This window comes from Vigna unguiculata, chromosome 5 (genome assembly GCF_004118075.2).
Source record: "Vigna unguiculata cultivar IT97K-499-35 chromosome 5, ASM411807v1, whole genome shotgun sequence".
Taxonomy (NCBI): Eukaryota; Viridiplantae; Streptophyta; class Magnoliopsida; order Fabales; family Fabaceae; genus Vigna; species Vigna unguiculata.
In genome coordinates, this window is record NC_040283.1 from 17289310 (window position 1) to 17310382 (window position 21073).

The following is a 21073-nucleotide window of genomic DNA, read 5'->3' on the forward strand; positions in this document are numbered from 1 at the left end:
GGAGCTTTTAAGCCCTTTTGCTGGATTGTTGGTCTGCAGCCCCGCCCTATAGAATAGAATGAATCCAATAAGGAGAGGCCTATGGATGACCGAGCCACTCTTATACTACTCCTTACCTCACCCCCTTCTCACTTAAAGGGCGAAGTCGCTGAAGCGAGTCTAAAGGCCAAAGAGTGATCTTTGAACGTTACTATGCATCCTTATTAATGAATAGGTATAGTGTAAGGTAGGTTTGTTTGGGTATAGCAGGACTTGAACCTGCGACCATTAGGTTAAAAGCCCAATGCTCTACCAACTGAGCTATACACCCCCCAAAAAAGATAGATAGTAGTAAATAAAGATTGGTGCAGAAAAGAGGGCGGCCCCTCTTCTCATCATATTAAAGGGGCGCAGCTCTGTATGAGGCTCGTACTGCGGAGCAAGCGAAGAATAAGGGCGCACGTTAGCACTCCTGCAAGAAAACGGCCTTACTCAACAAGCGCACCTTTATTAGTAAGTTGTTTCCACTCATTGAAGATTCTATCTACAAAAGAAGGTCAACGGGGGATACTAAAGTTGCTCTCACTGACACCATCTACGAGAAGGTGAGGAGGTCGTCTTTCTTTTCTTTCCGGCCGCCATACGGTTCGCCTTAAAGCCGGAGAAAGGGAGGAGCAGTTATCTATGTAATTACGGTCTTTGTTGGCCGTTGTTCCGGTCGAGCACTCTCTTTTCTTTGCTTTGTTCAATAGAGTCTTACCAAACAAGACTGACTTCTTACCAACCCGCGAAGGGTTGTGAAGTTGGACCAGGTACGAAGAATGAATCTATATCTGTGTACAGTACGGAAGTTGCTGGCCGGCGGCCGCTTAACTTTTCGAGCGCAATACAGTGGTGGTTGGTTCCGATTCGACAAGGGTAGAATGCCTGGTCGAAGGTCCAGTACAGTAGGTAGCAGGCGTGTTCGTTTTGGCTCCCGAGCGAGAACGAGAAAGAGGCGCTACACCATTCTTGCTGCTATGTACGTGAACCTTGACTTGAGAGATTCATCCAATGGAACCCACACTCAAAGGAGGACCACAAGCTCGGGGCTCGACGAAACATAAAATATCAGCATTAAGAAACTGACTTATTGGGGTTAGCAGTGAAAGAAAGAGCCCGACATTCATATGAATAGCTTAGTCTACTAAAATCAAAGAGGGACCAGCCTCATCGTGGTAATTATCGTTCACCTCTAATGTGACACGTTCCCTCCCAGTTATATGATCCACGGGATCAGTTGGCTAGAGAGCGGGGCTATTCTTCTTCCGGGGAGGGAAAGTCGTCCCCTCTACTGATCGAACCCTCAGTTCGGGGGTCTTCGTCAACATGTTTTGAGGCTCTAGTCTTCGGCGGGTCACCATTACTTGACTTAGAAAGGCGAACATCTAGGCAAGGGAAAGCGCAGTGCGCCTGGTGCAAATGGCTTTTTTCATGATATACCAATCAGAATGGAGGACCCTACCTACGTACATGATTGATAGAAGAACTACGTAGGGGGTCGGTCAACTTGATGCGGGAGAGGCATGAGTGCAGTTCGATCTTGTGGTGTATTCGTTTGTAGTGAGTAGGGCCTCTTTCTCGTTGATCAGTTCGCCTCCGCTATATTGAAAGGTCTCCATTCCTACGGCGGTTTTGTCAACGAACGCGTCTCGGGCCGGATTGACTAACCTAACCCTTACTTAAGGGGGCCTTGCCATAGTTGGGTGCTCTGCTTTAGTGTGATTTACGAAGGCTAGGCTAGTAATACCAAAAATGAAAAGAGATCGGGGTCGATAGTTGGCAAGGAACTTGATCCACCCAAAACACAAAAGGGGCAGCTGCGGTCGAACTCGAATTCTGGAAATCAAATAAGTCGGGGCCCTTTTACCTTACCAAGTCTACCGGATAGAAATTAGCAGATCAGGTATAGATACGGGAAAGGCTTTCTCCCTCAGTGGAATCGGTGGAACGCCCTGCTTCTGGCTAAGTATACAGAGTTGGGTCTACCGTTCGTTCCACCGTTACCTCTATTCTATTCCGATCTTTCTTTTCTCCTTTGCTTCCTTGTCTCGTCTATCCTTCTCTGCCTTCAGCCTGTCTTTGAGCTCTATCCCGTCCTTCCTTTGGCTTGCCCTGAGGATTGACTCTCCAAAGTCAGTCGATTTGATCATTGTTCGGTTCGAGTCTTCATCGATCGGGTGGATCTATATGCTGAGGGGGGATGGAAAGGTGGGTGAGTCATGGCTGTGGACAGAGAGAAATAAAGCGGTAGTCTTCCGGTGGAATAGATTTATAGTAAGTGTCTTCTTTCCTTCTCTTCTAGTAAGCGCCGTCAGGTCTCTCTTCTTGGGATATCTTGATCACCAGAAAGGATAGAGATCTTAAGTAGACATGCTTTAGGCATCAATCATCTTCCTAATTACATGGTACTCCCCCTCCCATTACTGGAACCGACGAAAGGGGGTGGAATAAAGAAAATGAGGAAGTGTCCCTTAGAGAAAGAGAGTCCGCTCTCTCATTGTCTGATTGCATCGTAGAGCGTCTGCACCAATTGCTTGGTTGCAGTAGCAGCCCCCTTTCTCCTTCTTTCATATGATAAATTAGAAAGATTTTAAATAGAGTAAGTGTAAGAGCGACTTCAATCTTTATTCGCTAAAAAAGAGAAGCTGGGTTCCGATAATAGTAGTTTCATCTGGATTGGGTTAGTGTTCAGTGTACCTATGCTTCTTTCGATCTGCTTTCTAGTTATGAATAAGACTCGTCTTCAAGTTCAAGTTAATATCATAGATAAAGATAAGAAGTGAAGAAAGACAGAACGAATCTCTTATCGCCATCTTTATCTTTCTAGCAGTGCTCTCAACTATTATCTTATTATATATAATACATATCTTTCTTCTCTTCTGCTCTTTGCTATCATAGCCACTTCTACATCAAACTGTGCTGCAACCTTAATCCTAAGAAGACGGGGTAGGACTGGAGTCTTAGGGATCTCTTTAGAATGTGGTGTGCCCTTGGCCGGGGCAAAAAGACAAAAATGATTCTCGAAAGTGGTAGCTCTGCGAAGGTTCCATCTACAGAGCAGGTGGAGAAGGTCGGCGGGCTTCATCTAAGTCCCTATCGGAGGTTCCATAAGGTACATTCACTTTGTTGGGAGGTGTAGACGCTTAAGCTGGGAACGGCAGTAAGGTCCCTCTTGAGATTTGTCACTTCTTTCTTGGCTTGTAAGGCTGTGGCAATAGGAGGTTGGAGCGATGCATGATGGCCGAGAAAAGACGTAGCGCTTTAGAGAAATCGGGATTACACCCTTTTTTATATTATATCCCTGTCACAGAGTTTGGCCAAAAAAAAGGTCACGCTTTGGCCTATAATGAGATAATTAGTTTATGCACGTGGTGGAGCGGGCAGTCTTATGCCCTGGTAATCAAAGAAATGAGTAAAACGGCCCAAATAGCCAAATCGGTAAAAATGGCATAAGAGGCTTTTTATAAGTCCATTATGACGGTTCAGGAGGCTAGAACCGTTGACCTTGAGGATGAAGCATAGCGCTGCTTAAGTTAAGGAAGAGTTCGCTTTTCTTTTGCCGTAGGAGTTGCCGGCAGGTCTACCCCCTCGGAGACGGGTAGATCATCAGTCTGACTACTAATCAGGCCAGCGAAAAGCTAGGCCCTTTCTCACCTGCAGCAAATGAGGAGGGAGGCTGCTTTTAAGTGACTTGACAAAGGATTGGAACTAGGCCAATGCCAATCTCATCTATTGCAGCAAAGAAAGAGGAAAGGGGCGAAGCGCTAGTTTGAATTGAAGTAGAGGAGATGCCATACGGTAGGAGGCAATAATGAATTAAGCCGGTATGAATGGAGCCTTGTTTATTAGGCTAGATCGATGTGATGTATATTTATTGGCTCTAATCCTCGGGGCACCCTATGGCATATCCTCTTTAGAAAGAAGGTTTCATTAGCACACTTCAAATGGCTTCGTTTAGTGTAATCTGGCAACTGCGTATTTGAGAAGAGTCTTTACTATGGATGGGGATATTCATAGAATCTTCCTATTTTTTTTTTTGATTGCATAGGATAGAAAGATGAAAGAGAAAGACAAGTAAATGAAAGGCAAGTCACGGGATCAAAGGATTAGACCGATGTACCATAATAGTGCAGCAAGGAGGAGAGACTAAGCAATCAAAGGGATGCAAGCAAGTCAGCTGTTTCGGTACGAAAGCCTGACAGCAAGCATTCTCGATTGAAGCATGAAAGAGACTTTTTTCGGGGTTTAATAATTCAAAAAAAGAAGTAGTGCTTTATAGAAATAATGGATTAAAGCGGTTTTCTTGCTAATGAGATGAGGGGAAGAGCTGCTTTCGGTCTCGGTCCAAGGCATTCTCTCAAGTAGCAAAGGCAAGACGGAAAAGCAGGTGTTGTCGGCCTTTCCGCTGCTATTGGTTTACCGCTACAGGATTTGCGCTCTCCAAGCAAGCATTAAGATCAGGCATGTAGGAAGTAGGGTAAAAAAGTAAGCATGAAGCTTTGACATAAGGTTTGTCTTCCTCTACCTTCTCTTGCTATTGGATTGAAGAGAAGGCCAAGAAAAAAGTAAGAGAATGTGTTAAGATTTTGAAAATGCAGAAAATTTTTTTGGAGATGTAGGAAGAAAGACTCTTCTAAATTACTACAAAAATGTAAAGAGACTTAGGTTGTAGGCCAATTCTTTCTGCACCGTCACGATTTCAATTTGCACCTCCATATTGATAATGAAATGTTCAATTTACCCTTACTGAAAAAACTAAAATAAGCCAAATTCTTTCATCTGTTCCTGTTCATCTTCTTCCTTCCCAGCTGCTGCACGTGTCGTCCACCCGGCCGCTCAACATTTTTTTCCTGTCACAATTTTCACATGAAATATAGAACCCAACTAAATAATTTTTTTTCTTCTTACAAAATATCTGGGTTCCATATGTAATCTTTCCTCAAATAATGAATAGCTTATGCTTGCCAAATATGAAAAAGAAATATCAGCAAGTGCACCTTGATCAAATACATGTATCCTAAAATCTACTATATATCTATAAAAATGTTAGTATAATGAAGTTATTGAACTCGACATTCCCCTTCATTGACATGTATGTTAGAGGAATGGTATTTTCGTCATTTTTCTGTTGTAGTGTTTTGGCGGTGCAGGCTGTTAAATGGTTTGATAGACATTTGTTGTCAGATTTCAAAATCCTTCTTCTCCAAAGTTAGTTGAGTCTTTCTTCTCCAGGTAACTTTCTTCTTCGTTCCTCCTTCTTCTCTATTTCTCATTCTTTTTCGTTCCTGCTTATTCTTTGTAAGTTCATTTTAGGTATAAATACAGATTTGGTACCCCAACTTTTTTGGAAAGTTCAATTTGGTACCCGAACTTTAGGAATGTTCAATTTGGTACCCAAACTTTTTAAACGTGTTTATTTTGGTACCTTCCGTTAAAGACTACATAACGTTGTTTGCCTTCTGTTGAGGTGGCATTGTGCTAGGGATACGTGGCAGAAACAATTGTTCAGATAAAATGAGTTGGAATCCCCCTTTATTTGTAAACTTTAAGTGCACTATTTTGTGGAACCCTAATAGGTGGTTTTCTCTTCTTCTGATTTTTCTAGACATTGCAGAAATGTCAAGGGCTCAATCATCTTCCTCTTGCTCTCACAATTCATGGTTGATACGAAATCAAAGCTTGTCCTGTAATAGTGGTGGTTGTAGAGGGTTGGGTGAAGCACCCACATGCAATTGCAGAGTGGAAGCTGTGTTGAGAACGGCTAGAACTGTGAAGAATGGTGGGAGACAGTTTTGGGGATGCCCTAATTTCAAGGTCAGGCTTCTGTTTTTTTTTTTTTTGTTTAGATAAGTTTATGTTTGTGTTTCCATGTAGTTGCATACTAAAGTAATTTTTTGTTGTGTTATTTTTTGAATAACAGGGTGGAAGTGGAGCTTCATATAGGTGCAATTTCTTTAAATGGTGCATTGAAGATAGTGATGACAAAAAGGATGCAACTATTCTGAGGCAAAGGCAGAAGATTTATATTCTAGAGAAAGAAGTTAAAGGATAGAGAAAGTGGGTCAACTTGTTAATTGGATTGGTGTGCCTAGTGGTTGTAGTTAATGTGATTTTAGTATCCATGATGTTGATGTAGAATGATATGATATTGTAGAGAAAGATTAGCTGTTTAAAGTTGTTGGATTTCACTTTAGGTGTTTGAAAGGTTCTTTTATAATATCAAATTCAATGAAATCAGTTAAATTTTGGAGTTATGGAAAATGTGAATCATCTGTCAAAGTTTTGCATTTATTTTTCTGCTATTTGAAATGTTACATGGGCCGTAATTACAAGAAAGGACTTTAAATTTGAACAACATCTGTCAAAGTTGATAGAAATTCATTGATAATGGAGTGCAGGGCTGCCTTGCTGTCATAGCCTTTTACAATAGACAAAAGTATGATAGAAATTCAAAGTTGATAGAAATTCATTGATAACATGAAATATGATATAAAAAAGTACATTGTTCATAGCCTTTTACAATAGACAAAAGTATTGGTAACACAATACCAATCCAAAATAACATAATCCTAAAGTCATTACAAAATGTGCAACCTCAAAATATTGGTAAAGTCATTACAAAAGATGCAGCTGCATTGTTAAAACTAATCCTAAAGTCATGGTTACCAAACAGCTCCTCGTCTATGCTGCAATTTTTGCCTTGAAAAAGGTCTACCACGTGTTGGATGAGGAATGAGATTTTGGTGGACTGGTTGGGATAATTCAGCTGCATGAGTTATCTGTGTTGTTGGCTCATGTGGTGCAGGTCCATATTGTGGTGTAGATGGTGGTGGAGGTCCAGGCTGTGCAGGTCCATATTGTAGTGTAGATGGTGGTGGAGGTCCAGGTTGTGCAGGTGCAGGTGCAGGATCTAGTTGTGGTGATGCAGATGTAGGTGCAGCTTGTGGTGTAGATGCAGGTTGAGGTGCAGGCTGTGGTGATGCAGATGCAGGTTCAGGACCAGGCTGTGGTGATGCAAATGCAATTCCTGTTTGTGGTGCAGAAGCTGGTGCAGGTGCAGGTCCATACTCTTTAGGCCGAAGGGGGCATGTTTTTTTGAAATGGCCAACTTCCATACATATAGAACATTTTTTTCGTACACCTGATCTCTTCACAAATATAACATGTTTATCTTTCTTCTTCAATTCCCAAGCTTCTAGACGTCTTTTTCTTTTTTGGCCTGCCTGGTAGGATTCTTTTTGGTGGAGGTAAAACATCTGGATATTGTGTGACATCCCATTGGTGTTGTCCATTGGTTGGGTATATTATTTGCTAGTAAGTCCCCTCATATGTTGACATCTTGAAGCATAGAGTTAAGAACTCTTCTTCATCCAAATTCAGGAATTTCATTGCAGCCAATGAGTGACAACAAGGCAGCCCTGTGATACATCATTTTCTACAGCTGCACTCCCTGGTATCTAGGTTAACAACAAATTTCTCCCCATTGAATGTGTGTCTAACCTCAAAATTTTTTCTGCAGACCACTTGGTATGATAAAAGCAAGATTGATTCTAAATTAACCACTAAAAATGTAAAGATTACATGATACTAAGAAACTAATTACAGGAGCAAATACCTTGGTAACCAGTTTTTGGTTTCTTTAGATTCCTCTTTCATTCTTGATTTAATTTTTGGGCAGATTGGCCCTTTTGATGCAATCACCTTTGATCTGTTGATGGCCTATCTATCCATCAAATAAACTCTAATTTGTTCCATCATAGTTATGATAGGCTTGCTCCTCGCCTCAACAATCACACCATTGAAAGCCTCACTCATATTATTCACTAATGTGTCAGACATAGGCCTTCGGCTGAACCTAGACAGACCAATTTATACAAAACAATGAGAACATGGTAATGGAAAATTGCGTACTCAATAACAAATCACAACAATATTGTATAAGTTCAGTCACCTAGGAGGTATGGCTATTAGATGTTTGAATGCCTCCAAGTTAACTTCTTTAATCATCCGCATAGTTGTTTCCCATTGTTGTGGATAAGTACTCACTGCAGCCTTCCACATCAGATTCTTCAGATTTTTTCCTAGGAATTTTTTCCTAAAGTTTGCATACAAGTGACGCATGCAAAATATCTTATCAGCTCCTGGCAAAATGTCTTGTACAGCAGGCAGCAAACCCTATTCAACAATTCAGTGCATACGTGTTTTATCCATGTGGTTGTTAAATATAAAAACAAATAACTTTTAACATACCTTCTGCTGGTCTGACATGAAAGTGATGGAAGAACATATATTGGGACCACCAAGATCGTCAACTAACAATTCCAAGAACCAAGTCCATGTATCTTTATTTTCTACTTCCACCACAGCCCATGCAATTGGCATCATTTGATCATTTGCATCCCTCCCAATAGCTGTCAACAATTCACCTCCATATCTCCCTTTGAGAAAACACCCATCCAAACCAATAATAGGTCGACAAAAAAAAAACTATCTTTGCAGGCTTTAAGACACATATAAAATCTCATAAAGTATGTTTTCCCTTCAATTGTATCAACTTTAACCTTTGCAGTTGATCTCGGATTAGATCTCAGAATTTCATGGGCATAATCATATATTCTTTTAAATTGTTCATTAAAAGAACCTTCAACTTCCTCGTTGGTCAATGCCCTTGCTCTACGTGACATTGACTTAGTCACATTCATATTCCACTTTCTTGAGATTTTCTTATGAATATCCACAGCCCTAGTACTTGGATTATCTCTCATTGTGTTTTTGAATTGCCCACTTAACCACTTTGCATTTATTACATTCACATTGAATTATCTACTACATGTGTGCTTGTCAACTACTTTCCTTAGTTGCCAAATGTTTTTAGCAGGGACATATCCACAATATGCAAACCACTTGCATTTTCCCTTAGCTCCCAAACAAATAACTCAAAGTTTGCGGTTATCATTTCTTTGAATTTTCAATTTCAAACCAGAATGCACACTATACGTCCTAATTGAATCTACAAATTGGGCCTTATCTATGAAATATGTACCAATTTCCCACTGGTAATCTTCCATGTTTATGGGCATCCGGAAGGTCATGAAGCTTGACTTAATGTTGTCTTCTTTCTCCACTGACTCCTCACTTTCTTCACCACTGTCCAAGTGGTCTGACACCCATTCATTTTCAAATAATCCCCTATCATTAATGTTAACTTTACCAATTTCATGACTTCCCTCACTCAAATACACATCCACTTCAACACTTCCCTCACACAAGTTATGGTCATCTATACTATTTCCATCAACAAAACCTTCGAATTCCTGATCCCCTGTTGCATCAGCAATATCAGCTTCTGAATCAGTCCAACTCTGGACTTCAACATCTTCAACTCCCTCATCACATTTTTGATTTTCATGTCCCTCCTCCTCACCCTGAACATCATCCTCCATTCCATCTTCACATGTTTGATTTTTACCATCATCCTGCAATTGAGGATCAAGTACATTATCCCCTTCATCCACCTGTTCATTATTAGCATCATCCTGCAATCAGGATCAACTACATTATCCCATGCATCTGGTTGTTCATTATTATCATCATCCTGCAATTCAGGATCAACTTCTTTGTCATTAATACCATCATCCTGCAATTCAGCCTCCACATTATTGCCACCTATACAAACACTATCACGATCCATTTGCCCCTGTACCTCAACATTTTCATTACCAGTTTCATTTGTTGTCATCACCTAAAGGGTAATATTCCAAAAAGTTATCAAATACTTCAGCCTCAGAAACTGTGTGAACTACAAATAAATGCACATTCCCATTTCTTCTCGCAATATTTACCATGTGCAATGCTCCTTTATCATCACTCAACAACTTCAACTTATTCTCTAACACTGACCCTTTTCCAACTTTATACCACAATTCCTTCACAAGATGATAACCCATCTCTTTAAGTTTCCCTATAATCTCAAAAAAAACTCCACCAATCCGGGTCACAAACCCATGTAGTTGTTTCCCCATCACTATAAATTAAGCTACCATTCTGTATAAAATGGCTACCATGGTGGAGCACAACTTCAAAACAATCATCAGACATCACAACCTATAAAGTAAAACCATTTACCCATTTCAAAAAGAATACCCAAAAAAACGCTACAAATTACAGCCCATACCCCAAAATAAACAGTATAAAGTCATAAAGGGGACCACAACCCACTCACCCACTGCATGCTTTACTTTACACTTTACACTTTACAAAACCCTAGAACATTTATGAAATTCAATCCCTCACCCCACAACATTTATCAAATATATCACAACTTCTCACACACAAGGACCCCCACAGCAGAATCCCCACAACAGAACCCCCACATTTACGCAATATAATACAAACCCCAAAACGAAAGTGCAGCTTCGAAAATCAAAAAAATCAGAACGCATTCATCAACTCAAATATAAAAAGCAGGAAAGAAAACTCACCTTCCACTCGAAAATCAAAGCTCTGTCTTCCACTGCCAAAGCTCTGTCTTCCACTGCTGAAGCTTCTTCTTCCCAGCTTCGCCCTCTCCAACGAACGGAAGCAAATCTTCGTCTTTCTTCTCCGATCACCGAACGCAAATCAACCACCGAACCCTAACTCCCAAATTTAGCTTCTGCCCTAATTGTCCATTCTACAAATTTTTCAATTTCACTTCCCTAAACATCCCTAATTTTGCCCTAAATCGACAACAACGCTATTCTATATTTTTTTACTTCACAAACCATTTACTTCGATTTTTTTTACCACAAAAACCACGTGCCAAACCATTTTTTCTGCAACGTATGCCTTGCACAGTGCCATCTCAACAGAAGGCAAATAGTGTTATGTAGTCTGTAACGGAAGGTACCAAAATAAACACGTTTAAAGTTTGGATACCAAATTGACCATTCCTAAAGTTCGGGTACCAAATTGAACTTTCCAAAAAAGTTGGGGTACCAAATTTGTATTTATACCTTCATTTTATTAACTTCGTAACTACTTTTTCTCTATTGATCGTTGTTGTTGATCCTTTTTTTTATTAAAAGTTAAATATTTTTTATTTCCTGTTTATTGTTCTTCATGCATCTTTCAACTTTATCCATGATTTTTCTTCTTCGTCATCGTTTGTTATTGTTATGTTGAACCTTTTTGCATGTTGTCGATCATGAAAGGTTTTGTTTTTATACCTTCTTTTTTAGTTTAACTTGTTTTACCCTTGCTGTAGTATCTTTTCAAAGACGTTTATAGAATTTTCCTTTTTTTCAGTTATTATTTGTTCAACGTTTTTAGAAGACGTTCAGATGTTGTTGTTGAAAAGAAGTTTTTTTTGTTTTTTGTAGTATTTTTATTTGTTCATTATTGTGTTCCTTTTGTTTAGTACTTATTGAAAGTCTTTTTCAGGTGTATGCACATTATTTGTTGATGAAAGTTTTTATTTATTTTTTTGCGCTTTATTTTGTTGAAGATGATTTGTAGCTTGATTTTGTGTTTTCTTTATTTTTCGTTTATTTATTTGAAGTCGTTGTGTCGTTGGTTAAAACTTAACACCAATTTTATTGTCATGTATTAGATGGCAAAAAAATTTGATATGATCAAGGATATTGATGGAAGAAGAGAAACCTTGAAACTTGCTGTCAGAATTGTAGATTTGTGGTATGTTGAGTCATGGGATTCCAAACGAAGTATGGAAATGGTTCTGATGGATCAAAAGGTAATGTAAAGTACCATATTTTAGAATGTTCTATATTTTATTTTATAAGATGACAACTATATTTAACCATATATATGTTAATTTGTTCTTCAAGGTGATCTTATTGTTGCAATGATTAGAAGGAAGATATGGGTGTTTGGGAAGACAAGCTAAACGAGGGTGAAAGTTACATAATGCATAACTTTAAACTGTTGAAGAACAGAGCTCAATATAGAGTTTGTGAGCATCCATTTAAGTTGTTTATAGGAGCAACGTCTATACGACCACAACCCATTGCAAGCATACCTAGAAAGCTTTGAAAGTTCAAAAGTATAAAGGATATCATTGATGGAATGTATTGTACTGATTTGTTGGTTGGTAAGTTTATTGTTGTATCCTCATGTATGTGTCCTATATTTTGTATTTTTGTTGATTCTTTTAATTTTTTGCATGTTAGATGTCATTGGTGTGGTGGACAATGTAGAGGAGAAAGTACATTCAAAAAATGTTGTCTTTGACCTCAAAGATTTGAGGTTGGTTTCATTATGTACGGTCTTTTATATTTATAGTAGTGTTTTAATTATTTGATTACAATTTTGTAATGTGGTGTTGTTATCTCATTAATGCAGTGGTGCTATAATCTGTTGCACATTGTGTGATTCATATTGCGAGAAATTATTGACTTATTGGAGGACACGTAGTGAAACATGTAATCCTGCTATTATTCTTACTCAGGCCAAGATAAAGGCTGCATCAGGTTTGAATAATGTCATTACTATTTTTAGATTATCATTATTATTTAATCTAATGTAATTAATTTGTATAAGTCCATGGCCAGTGTCACTGTCTAATTCTTGGAATGGTTCGAAACTGATAATGGGCGATGACATACCTAAGCTGATTGATTTTAAGAAGCAATTTGCAGAGTATGTTTATATGTTAGCCATCTATTATTCATTAAAAGTTGTTTTCATAAACATTAACTAATGTGTAATGTGTAGAACCTCTGACAGTGAAAGTTTTGAGAAAGGAAGTCAGTATAGTGGCTCTTCGCAGATTATTCATGTTGATAGGTTTATGTATAAAACTATTGTTAAAAGTGTTTCAGAGATTATCATTGTATTATAGGTAGTTCTCATCTTTGTAAATTTCTTTTAAGTTCATTTTCTAATTGTTCATCATATTATTTACGTTTTTTTTTATTGATATAGGAGATTTCCTGTGTAACTGTTGCACGTACACTTAAATTTAACTTAGGAAATGATGGATGAAATTATTTGGTGTGTAACGTATGTAAGAAAAGAACTCATGAAGTTAGTTCTTTTAAGTGTCTTAGTTGTGATGCTTTTAACGATTATCCAAGAATCAGGTTAGTAAATGTTAAATTTATATGTTAAGCCTTATGTGATAGTGTTAATTCTAATTTTAATGACTTTTGTAGATACAAGCTCGAAATTCAAGTCACTGATGGGAAAAAGGTGGCGAATTTCATGCTTTGGGACCAAGATTGCATGAATTTAATTGGTGTATCTGTTGCTGATTTGAGAAAGAAAATGATCAAGGTAGAAGAAATGATGAACTTTTAGAACTTAACTTATTTTAGAGAAAAAGATTATTGTAAACAACTTAGTAATATTTTATTTCGTTGTACTTGGTTTATATTAGCATGGTGAAGACGATCTGAAGTGTTTTCCAAAGGATCTAGATGTTATTTTAGGATGTACTTGGACTTTTAAGGTTAAGCTACAAAGAAAGAACTGACCTACTTTAGTTATGAGAGTTTCTACTGACGTGGAAATTATTGATCACGTTAAAGCACTACTTGGACAGGAGGAGGTAGTAATGGAATTTTTTGTAGTCATAACCTGAAATATGAATCATAGATTTATTACTAATTGATTTTGTTTATAACACTTTGCAGGCAAGCCAAGTTGGTGAATGTATGGTTAGTGGTCCATCTGACATAGTTCCTGATATTTGCAATTCCTCAATGAGTATATTTCAATTTGATTTTGTTTATTAATGAGAACAATGATAGTTTATGTTTTTAAATTTTAATAGCAAATCAATTATGCAGGAAATGGTTATTGGTGAATGTAGCAATGCCAGTGTTTGTGATTTACCAACTTCTAGCGGGACTTCTTTAGTAAGTATTTCAAATTTGGCCATATTGGTTGTGAGATAAAATGTTATACAATGTTTGAACTTGCTGAATGTATTAGTAATGCTACATGTGACTTAACAACTGATACTGATAGTTCATTGGTAAGTATAATTTTAGTTCAGTTAGCATAGTAATATAACTGATGCCTTCAATCTGTAACATGATTAATGTTCATCATTGCAAATGTGCCTTTCTTCCATTACTGATGATGAACCTGATATAGTTTTTTGTATGATGCCTACTAAAGATGTTTGTGCTAGCATTGATGATGTTCAAGACATTCCATCAAGTATCATGGAGTTCGATTTTCTGGAGGACATTCCTTTAGCTCAGTTATCAGCTACAAAGACTGCAAAGCCAATTAAGAGTATCAAAAAGGAGAAATTATAAATGTATTAATGTGGCCAGGAAAAATTTGTTCAAATGTTTTTGAAAACCTTTTTATCTTTGTGAACCATATTGTAAGTTCTATGGTAACTCATTTTTGGTCCTGTTTTGAGAAATTCTAATTATGAATGTTCTGAAACACCATTAATAGTTTTGGGTGTGCAAAATTGTAGAAGACAATTTCGAAGAATGCTAATATAAGGTGATTGTTATTATTATAATTTAGATCTTTTCATTTTTTACAAGTAACAATATTATTAAATTATGAAATTAGTGCTATCTGTTTTGAAGTAATATTTAGTAATGACTTTAGATGAAAAAAATATATAATGACTACTACACTTTTTCGTTTATGGCTTATAATAAACATTTGCTTTATTAAACTAATATTAATGAATACTACCATTAATTGACATTACTATGCAGCATAATAACGATACTATCATAATATTGACAATGAATAAGCGCCCCAAAATAGAGTTTTTTATTACAACTATAATAATACATTGATATTTATAATTCAATATATTGTGTCAATAAAGAAGACATCCATGAAATATAATAATACAACACACGGGCGAAAATTCAAATACTTAGAACTTAAGACACTTTTTGGTTTCGATGGGATGTTTTAGGATTTCTTGAAAGGACATCCATATTGATTGAGAGGACATGCATTTAAAACTAATACTACTGTTGAACATTTAAAGTTTATAATGAAGTATGGAATGTACTATTACGGAGAAGTTGTTGATGGGTTTCTCTCATAAGAAAAGTATTGAACCTAATATTTGATTGTGTTATTAACAATGTCATATATAATATAATAAATTGAAAATGTAGGGTAAGTGACAGATAAGACATGTTAAGGTGAAAAGACATCCATTTAATAACCATAATTATATCTTGCGTACTAATATTAGTTTACACAAGTTTTATTTTTGGCGGTAAAAATTGTTGGATTGTTCCATCCAGTAACATATACACAACAAATATGAGTAATGGTAATCTGGTGAAGAATTTTGTAAAGGAAATATCAAAATATGGTACAAGACCAGATTTGTGAGGCAACTAATGAATTAGAGCAGACAAATTTTATACTTAAGCAATGAAGAGTATTATTTGGCTGGTGGATGATTTTTTAATTTCATGTGCAAGTGTTTTCTAGGATGTTCATCTAAAAGATTTAATACCTATTGCAATACCTCTGCATAACGTTTACAGATTATTGCAAATGTTATATTGTTGTGTTAATGTTTTTTATGTATTGTTTTATCTCTTAGAATGGATAATGAAAATACCAAGTCCAGTACAAGTGCAAGACTAAAAAGGAAACAAATAATCCAACAAAAGAGGATGAATGCTACATGCATACAACATAAGCACCCTGAAAAGAAAAGAAGAAATTGTACACCATTAGCTGATGTAACAAGTTATTTTCTGAATGAAGAAAGGTCTCATAAGGAATTACCAATCAAAGGTCCATAGCCTACTTTCGTGAATGAGCAAAGAGATATTGTTGGAAGCAAAAGAAAGTAACAAAATCTTCTTCGGATGTTTGAAGGCACTATTAATATAGTCACAACAACCAATGATTCCAATATGCCAACTCAATCAGTGCAGTTGGAAGATAATGATGAACTAGAGTTAGACCGAGATAAGTCAGATTCATGTAATTCCCATGTACAAGGTAAAAATAAGTTATAATAAGGAAATGAATATTGATATACTTTGTCAAATACTATAATTATTTCAGTATGAGTACAATTGTATTAGATTAATACTTATTTTGCGGACAATCATGAAGAGTATGATATGAACTACGAATTCATCAATCACAAAGAAAGATAAGGCTTCTAAAAACAATTACTGTAATATATTTTTGCAATCATCTATGATAATATAAACTCAATAAGGTGCAATCCTCCACCGTTGGCACCCTAACTGGTGCAATCGCTATTCTAGGCTGCACTGCTACGGGTGGCTGCATCGCATCCACCATCCGATGAATAGCCTCCGCGATGTCATCAACACCATTCTCACTCCTTCTCCTCCTATTAGCAGTCATAACCTGAATACTCCACATGTCAGCTGTTAAAATCAATTCACTTGGTTAAACAAAGCCACTCATATCTTACCAACATGCAACTAAATCACACACACAATCAAACGGTAAGCTAACTCCCCAAAAGCCCCAAAATATTTTTAAAATATTTTAAAAACTTTTGCTCTGATACCAATTTCAACATCTCGGTAGGATATTACTTAACATAAATTCAAATATAATAAAATAAACAGGCAGGATAAAATTCCTCATTTATTAAATAGTCAATTTCCCAAAAACATGGGAAATTTAAAACTTTATACATTTATGGTCTATAAATTATAAAAAAAAACCATTTGTACAACTTTAATGTTATTATTCAAAACCGTAAAAACTGTAATCAAATTACATATAAAATAAACCAAAAACAGTTATAAAATCCCCCCTCGTGCACTGAGCCCCCTCGTGCACTAAGCCCACTCTCTGCCACTAAGCGCCTCCCGGTTCACCTGAAATATCATCTGCTCCCAGATAATAAATTACCTGATCATCGCCACACACAAACAGATAGGGTGAGTTATGCACATAAACATAAATAAATATGAAATTAAATTCCCATCCCAAACATAAGTATCCAATTGTTTATTTTCTAAAATACCCTCTTTCCCCCACTCATAACCAATATGAGTTCATGCATGTACTCTAAATCTGGGACTTCATGTGCTTCCATGACCCTCCTCGCTCGTGGTCCAACCTACAAGCCTATCCCGCTTGTAGTCTTGCTTCATGGACTCCCTAGCCCGTCATCTGAACTTCTCGCTCAGACCTGGACCGCATAACCGCCTTTCCTACTATGAACTCCCACGCTCATAGCATTCCCAAGTTGAGCATGAAATGAACTCCCTCGCTCATTCATCCCAACAAGAGTACCTCCGGTGAACTAACTATTCACGTTCCGCATGCGGTCCACCCATCACGAACTCCTCGTTCGCGACCCATTCCAAGCACATCCCAGAATCCTATGGACTTAGTCCATTAAGTCTAAACACCACAAACACATGCATATACCTTCCCATAATTAGGAAAAAAAGTAAACAATTCAGCTCATAAAGCATACACAAACATAACAATTCGCAGCAACTCGCTTAAGCCAGGGACTCTTGCCCAAGCTAATCCATCAGCCTCGTTTAGGCTAGTCCACCTCACCTGAGCGAGCATGAAATAGTGGCTGCATCACCTTGTCTCGCTTAGGCGAGCCCATCTCGCCTGAGCGAGACCCCATTCGCTCAACCACCCAAATCTTTCTCGCCTGAGCTACTACTCAAGCAACACACTAACATCTATCACGATTTCTCGCTTAGGCGAGACCTTAGTTCGCCCAAACCCTCAGCTCCTCGCCTGGATGAGGATTCGCGATCAATCACACACAGAACTCATCGCGACCTCGCTTAGGCGAGCCACTCTCGCCTGAGCGAGACTTCGGTTTGCTCAACCCCAAGCTTGGTCGCCTGAGCGAAATGCTTGAGCCTAAATCCTGAATGAATTCCTACAACTCTTGCCTAGGTGACAGGGAGTCGCTTGGGCGAAACTTGCAGAGTTTTGCCACTGCTCATGCACCAAAGACACCAAAACAATGCCAAATTTACAATGCAATCATTTTCATTAGATCTGTTTCATTAATCAAACTCTAAAAACATTGTAAACACGTTCGGAACCTCAAAATGCATGATTTGGCCATAAATCAAAATAGCATTACCAAAACCCTCATCCAATTATGATTTCACACCAAAAAGGCTTTGCACTCCACATTCCATTCACAAATGAGTATAAAACGTAGACACACATACAAAATTCGTACAAATAAACTCAACACCCCTAACCTGGAGTTCTTGACTAAAATTAAGAAGAAAAGGATGCTTCTCCTCAAGCCTTCTCCCAAAGGTTAATTTCTGTCTATCAAGGTTTGAACCCGTGACCTTCCACCCATAAGGCCAAAGCACCACCATTATGTCAATTCACATTTAGTTATAACTATTCTAATTCTATAATCTTATTATCACACAACATGATCATGCATAATATTAAAATTTAAATAATCAAACAACATATAAATGGCATACCTAGGACTTGAACCCAAGCCCTCTCACACAACCAAGTACTCTCAACCAATTGAGCTAGTACTTTTCCACATCACATCAATCAACATTTAATGCCATAAAGGCTCTTCCTACCCGCATTTATTCATTAATTACTTATTTAATTAATTAATTTTTGTGTGTCTTACATACAACATGATGTTTGCATTCACATCTCTTGGAGCAAAAATTGACAATAAATATAACAATGGACGTGAACTACCAAATTTAAGAGTTCATGGCCAATCATGTCATCGAATTGGTAGTCTTCTGCTGCCACTTGGAAAACAGCCAAAGTTTGCTCAGCTATACATATATGATACTGATAACGAGATATACAATAGAATTTAATCTTTGAGGTAAACTACTATTATGGTTCCAGATTATATTATATGATGAGGCTATTGTTTTAATTTGAAATTCAATGTCGATGTAGGAACCATAATGATATTGATGTTGAAATTGTTAGAACACTAACTGAGATGCTGGATAAGTACAATGTGCTTGTCAAATCTTTCAGAATGGCAAGGGATCGATATGCAGAACAACCATTTCATGATCTCAAATTAAGACTTATAGCAGATAGGCAAAAATATTGACGAATATACAACATGCCAATGGTTTTAGAAGTAGCTGCATTTATCGTAGGCGATGTTGATAGCGCTTCTCCTAGAGATATTATTATGGAAAGCGGAACAGGAAAGCTCCAAAGAATAAACGAATTACACACAGGTTATTTGGGTTATCAATATCCTCTATTGTTTCCATATGGTGAAGATGGTTATATGCATGATATTAGTCATCGCGATTCTTTGGCATCAAAACGTAATCGATTAACAATCAGAAAATGGTTTTGTTTTAGAATTCAAACTCGAGATTGTGAGGCAATGACTATTCTTAGATCTAGAAGATTGTTCAAACAATTTGTTATTGATGGATACACAATGATTGAGTCTGAGAGATTATCATTCATCAGAAACAATCAATCCAAGCTGAGGGTTGATAAGTATAATAACCATTGTCAACCAAGTAATGAAATCCAAACTGATGCCTCTGAAAAAGGAAAATGATTTGTGCTTCCATCAAGCTTTGTTGGTGGTAGAAGATTTATGGATCAATTATATTTTGACGGAATGGCAATATGTGGTCATGTAGGATTCTGAGATCTATTTGTAACTTTTACCTGCAAACCGAAATGGCCACAGATTTCTCGAATATTAAAGACTTCAAAGTTAAGTCCTTCAGACCGGCCATATATTATTGCAAGAGTATTTAGAATCAAATTTGATGAGTTGCTATCAGATCTAACAAAAAAGCATATATTGGGCAGAGTAATAGCATGTAAGTATTAATATTTTTATGACTGAATGTAAAAATTTCAATTATTCTTTTTTTCTAATAACGTAATTCTTAATTTATTTTTGACAAACATGTATGGTATTGAATTCCAGAAACGTGGTTTACCACATGCTCATTTGCTAATATTCTTGCATCCTTCTAGCAAATATCCAACAACATTGGATATAGATAAGGTCATTTCAGCTAATGTACCATGTGCCAAAAAGGAGCCACAATTGTATGCATGTGTCAAAGAACATACGATATACAGACCATGTGGATTAGCTAATATATCATCTCCATGCATGAAGAATGGCTCATGTTCCAGATTTTATCCAAAGAAATTCCAAAATACTACCGCAATTACAAAAGATGGTTTTCCTCATTATCGACGAAGAAGCAACAGAATCACTATTGTCAAGAATGACATAGAACTAGATAATCGTTTTGTTGTCCCTTTCAATCCTACAATATTGCTCAAATATCAAGCTCATGTGAATGTTGAATGGTGTAATCATTCCCATTCTATCAAGTACTTATTTAAGTACATCAATAAAAGATATGATAGAATTACAGTTGTTATAGTTTCCAATGGCAATGATGAGAATGTACCTTAACTTGCAATAGATGAAATCAAACAGCATATTGATTGTAGATATATTTCACCATGTGAAGCATGTTGGAGAATATTTTCATTTCATATTCATGGAAGAAATCCAGCTGTAGAACGACTATTTTTTCATTTGCCTAGTGAACAATCAGTGTACTTCAAGGATGATGATGATATTGATGAAAGGGCAACACCATTGGAAGACTTATCTGGGTTCCCCCAGCAACTGGTGAACTTTTCTACTTAAGGAGAATGTTAACAGTAATAAAAGGTCCATAATCATATGTAGATCTTCGAACTGTTGACAACATAACATACATTACATTTAGAAAAGCGTGTGAAGCTTGTGGATTTTTAGCAAAGGATACCGAATATGTCAATGCTAGTAAGGAAGCCAAAGATTGGGGATCGAGACACTTCTTAAGGAAATTATTTGTAGCTATCCTCATGTCAAATAGTGTTTTAAAACCTGAAGAGTTGTGGAGTAAAACATGGGAATGGCTATCTGATGGAATATTATACAACGAAAGGATTATTGCTACAAATTAAGGTATAATCAATTAAACCATATAAAATCTATGTTTCATGTTTCAAGTATATTAACTGAATTTTTCTGTTGTAGAACTCAATCTCAATATTGAAACTCTTCAAAATTTGACCTTGA

At 37.0% G+C, this 21073-nt stretch overlaps 1 protein-coding gene and 1 non-coding gene across 2 annotated transcripts; both read right to left on the reverse strand.

Moving 5' to 3' along the window:
- Window positions 1–237: 237 nt before the first annotated feature.
- TRNAK-UUU lies at window positions 238–310 on the reverse strand. The gene has a single exon. It is a non-coding gene; the product is annotated as a tRNA-Lys (tRNA).
- A 6373-nt stretch (window positions 311–6683) lies between these two features.
- Window positions 6684–7136, reverse strand: LOC114184417 (vegetative cell wall protein gp1-like). Its single transcript, XM_028071726.1, has one exon. The coding sequence runs from the start codon at window positions 7134–7136 to the stop codon at window positions 6684–6686; it is 453 nt and encodes a 150-aa protein (XP_027927527.1).
- Between the last annotated feature and the right edge of the window lie 13937 nt (window positions 7137–21073).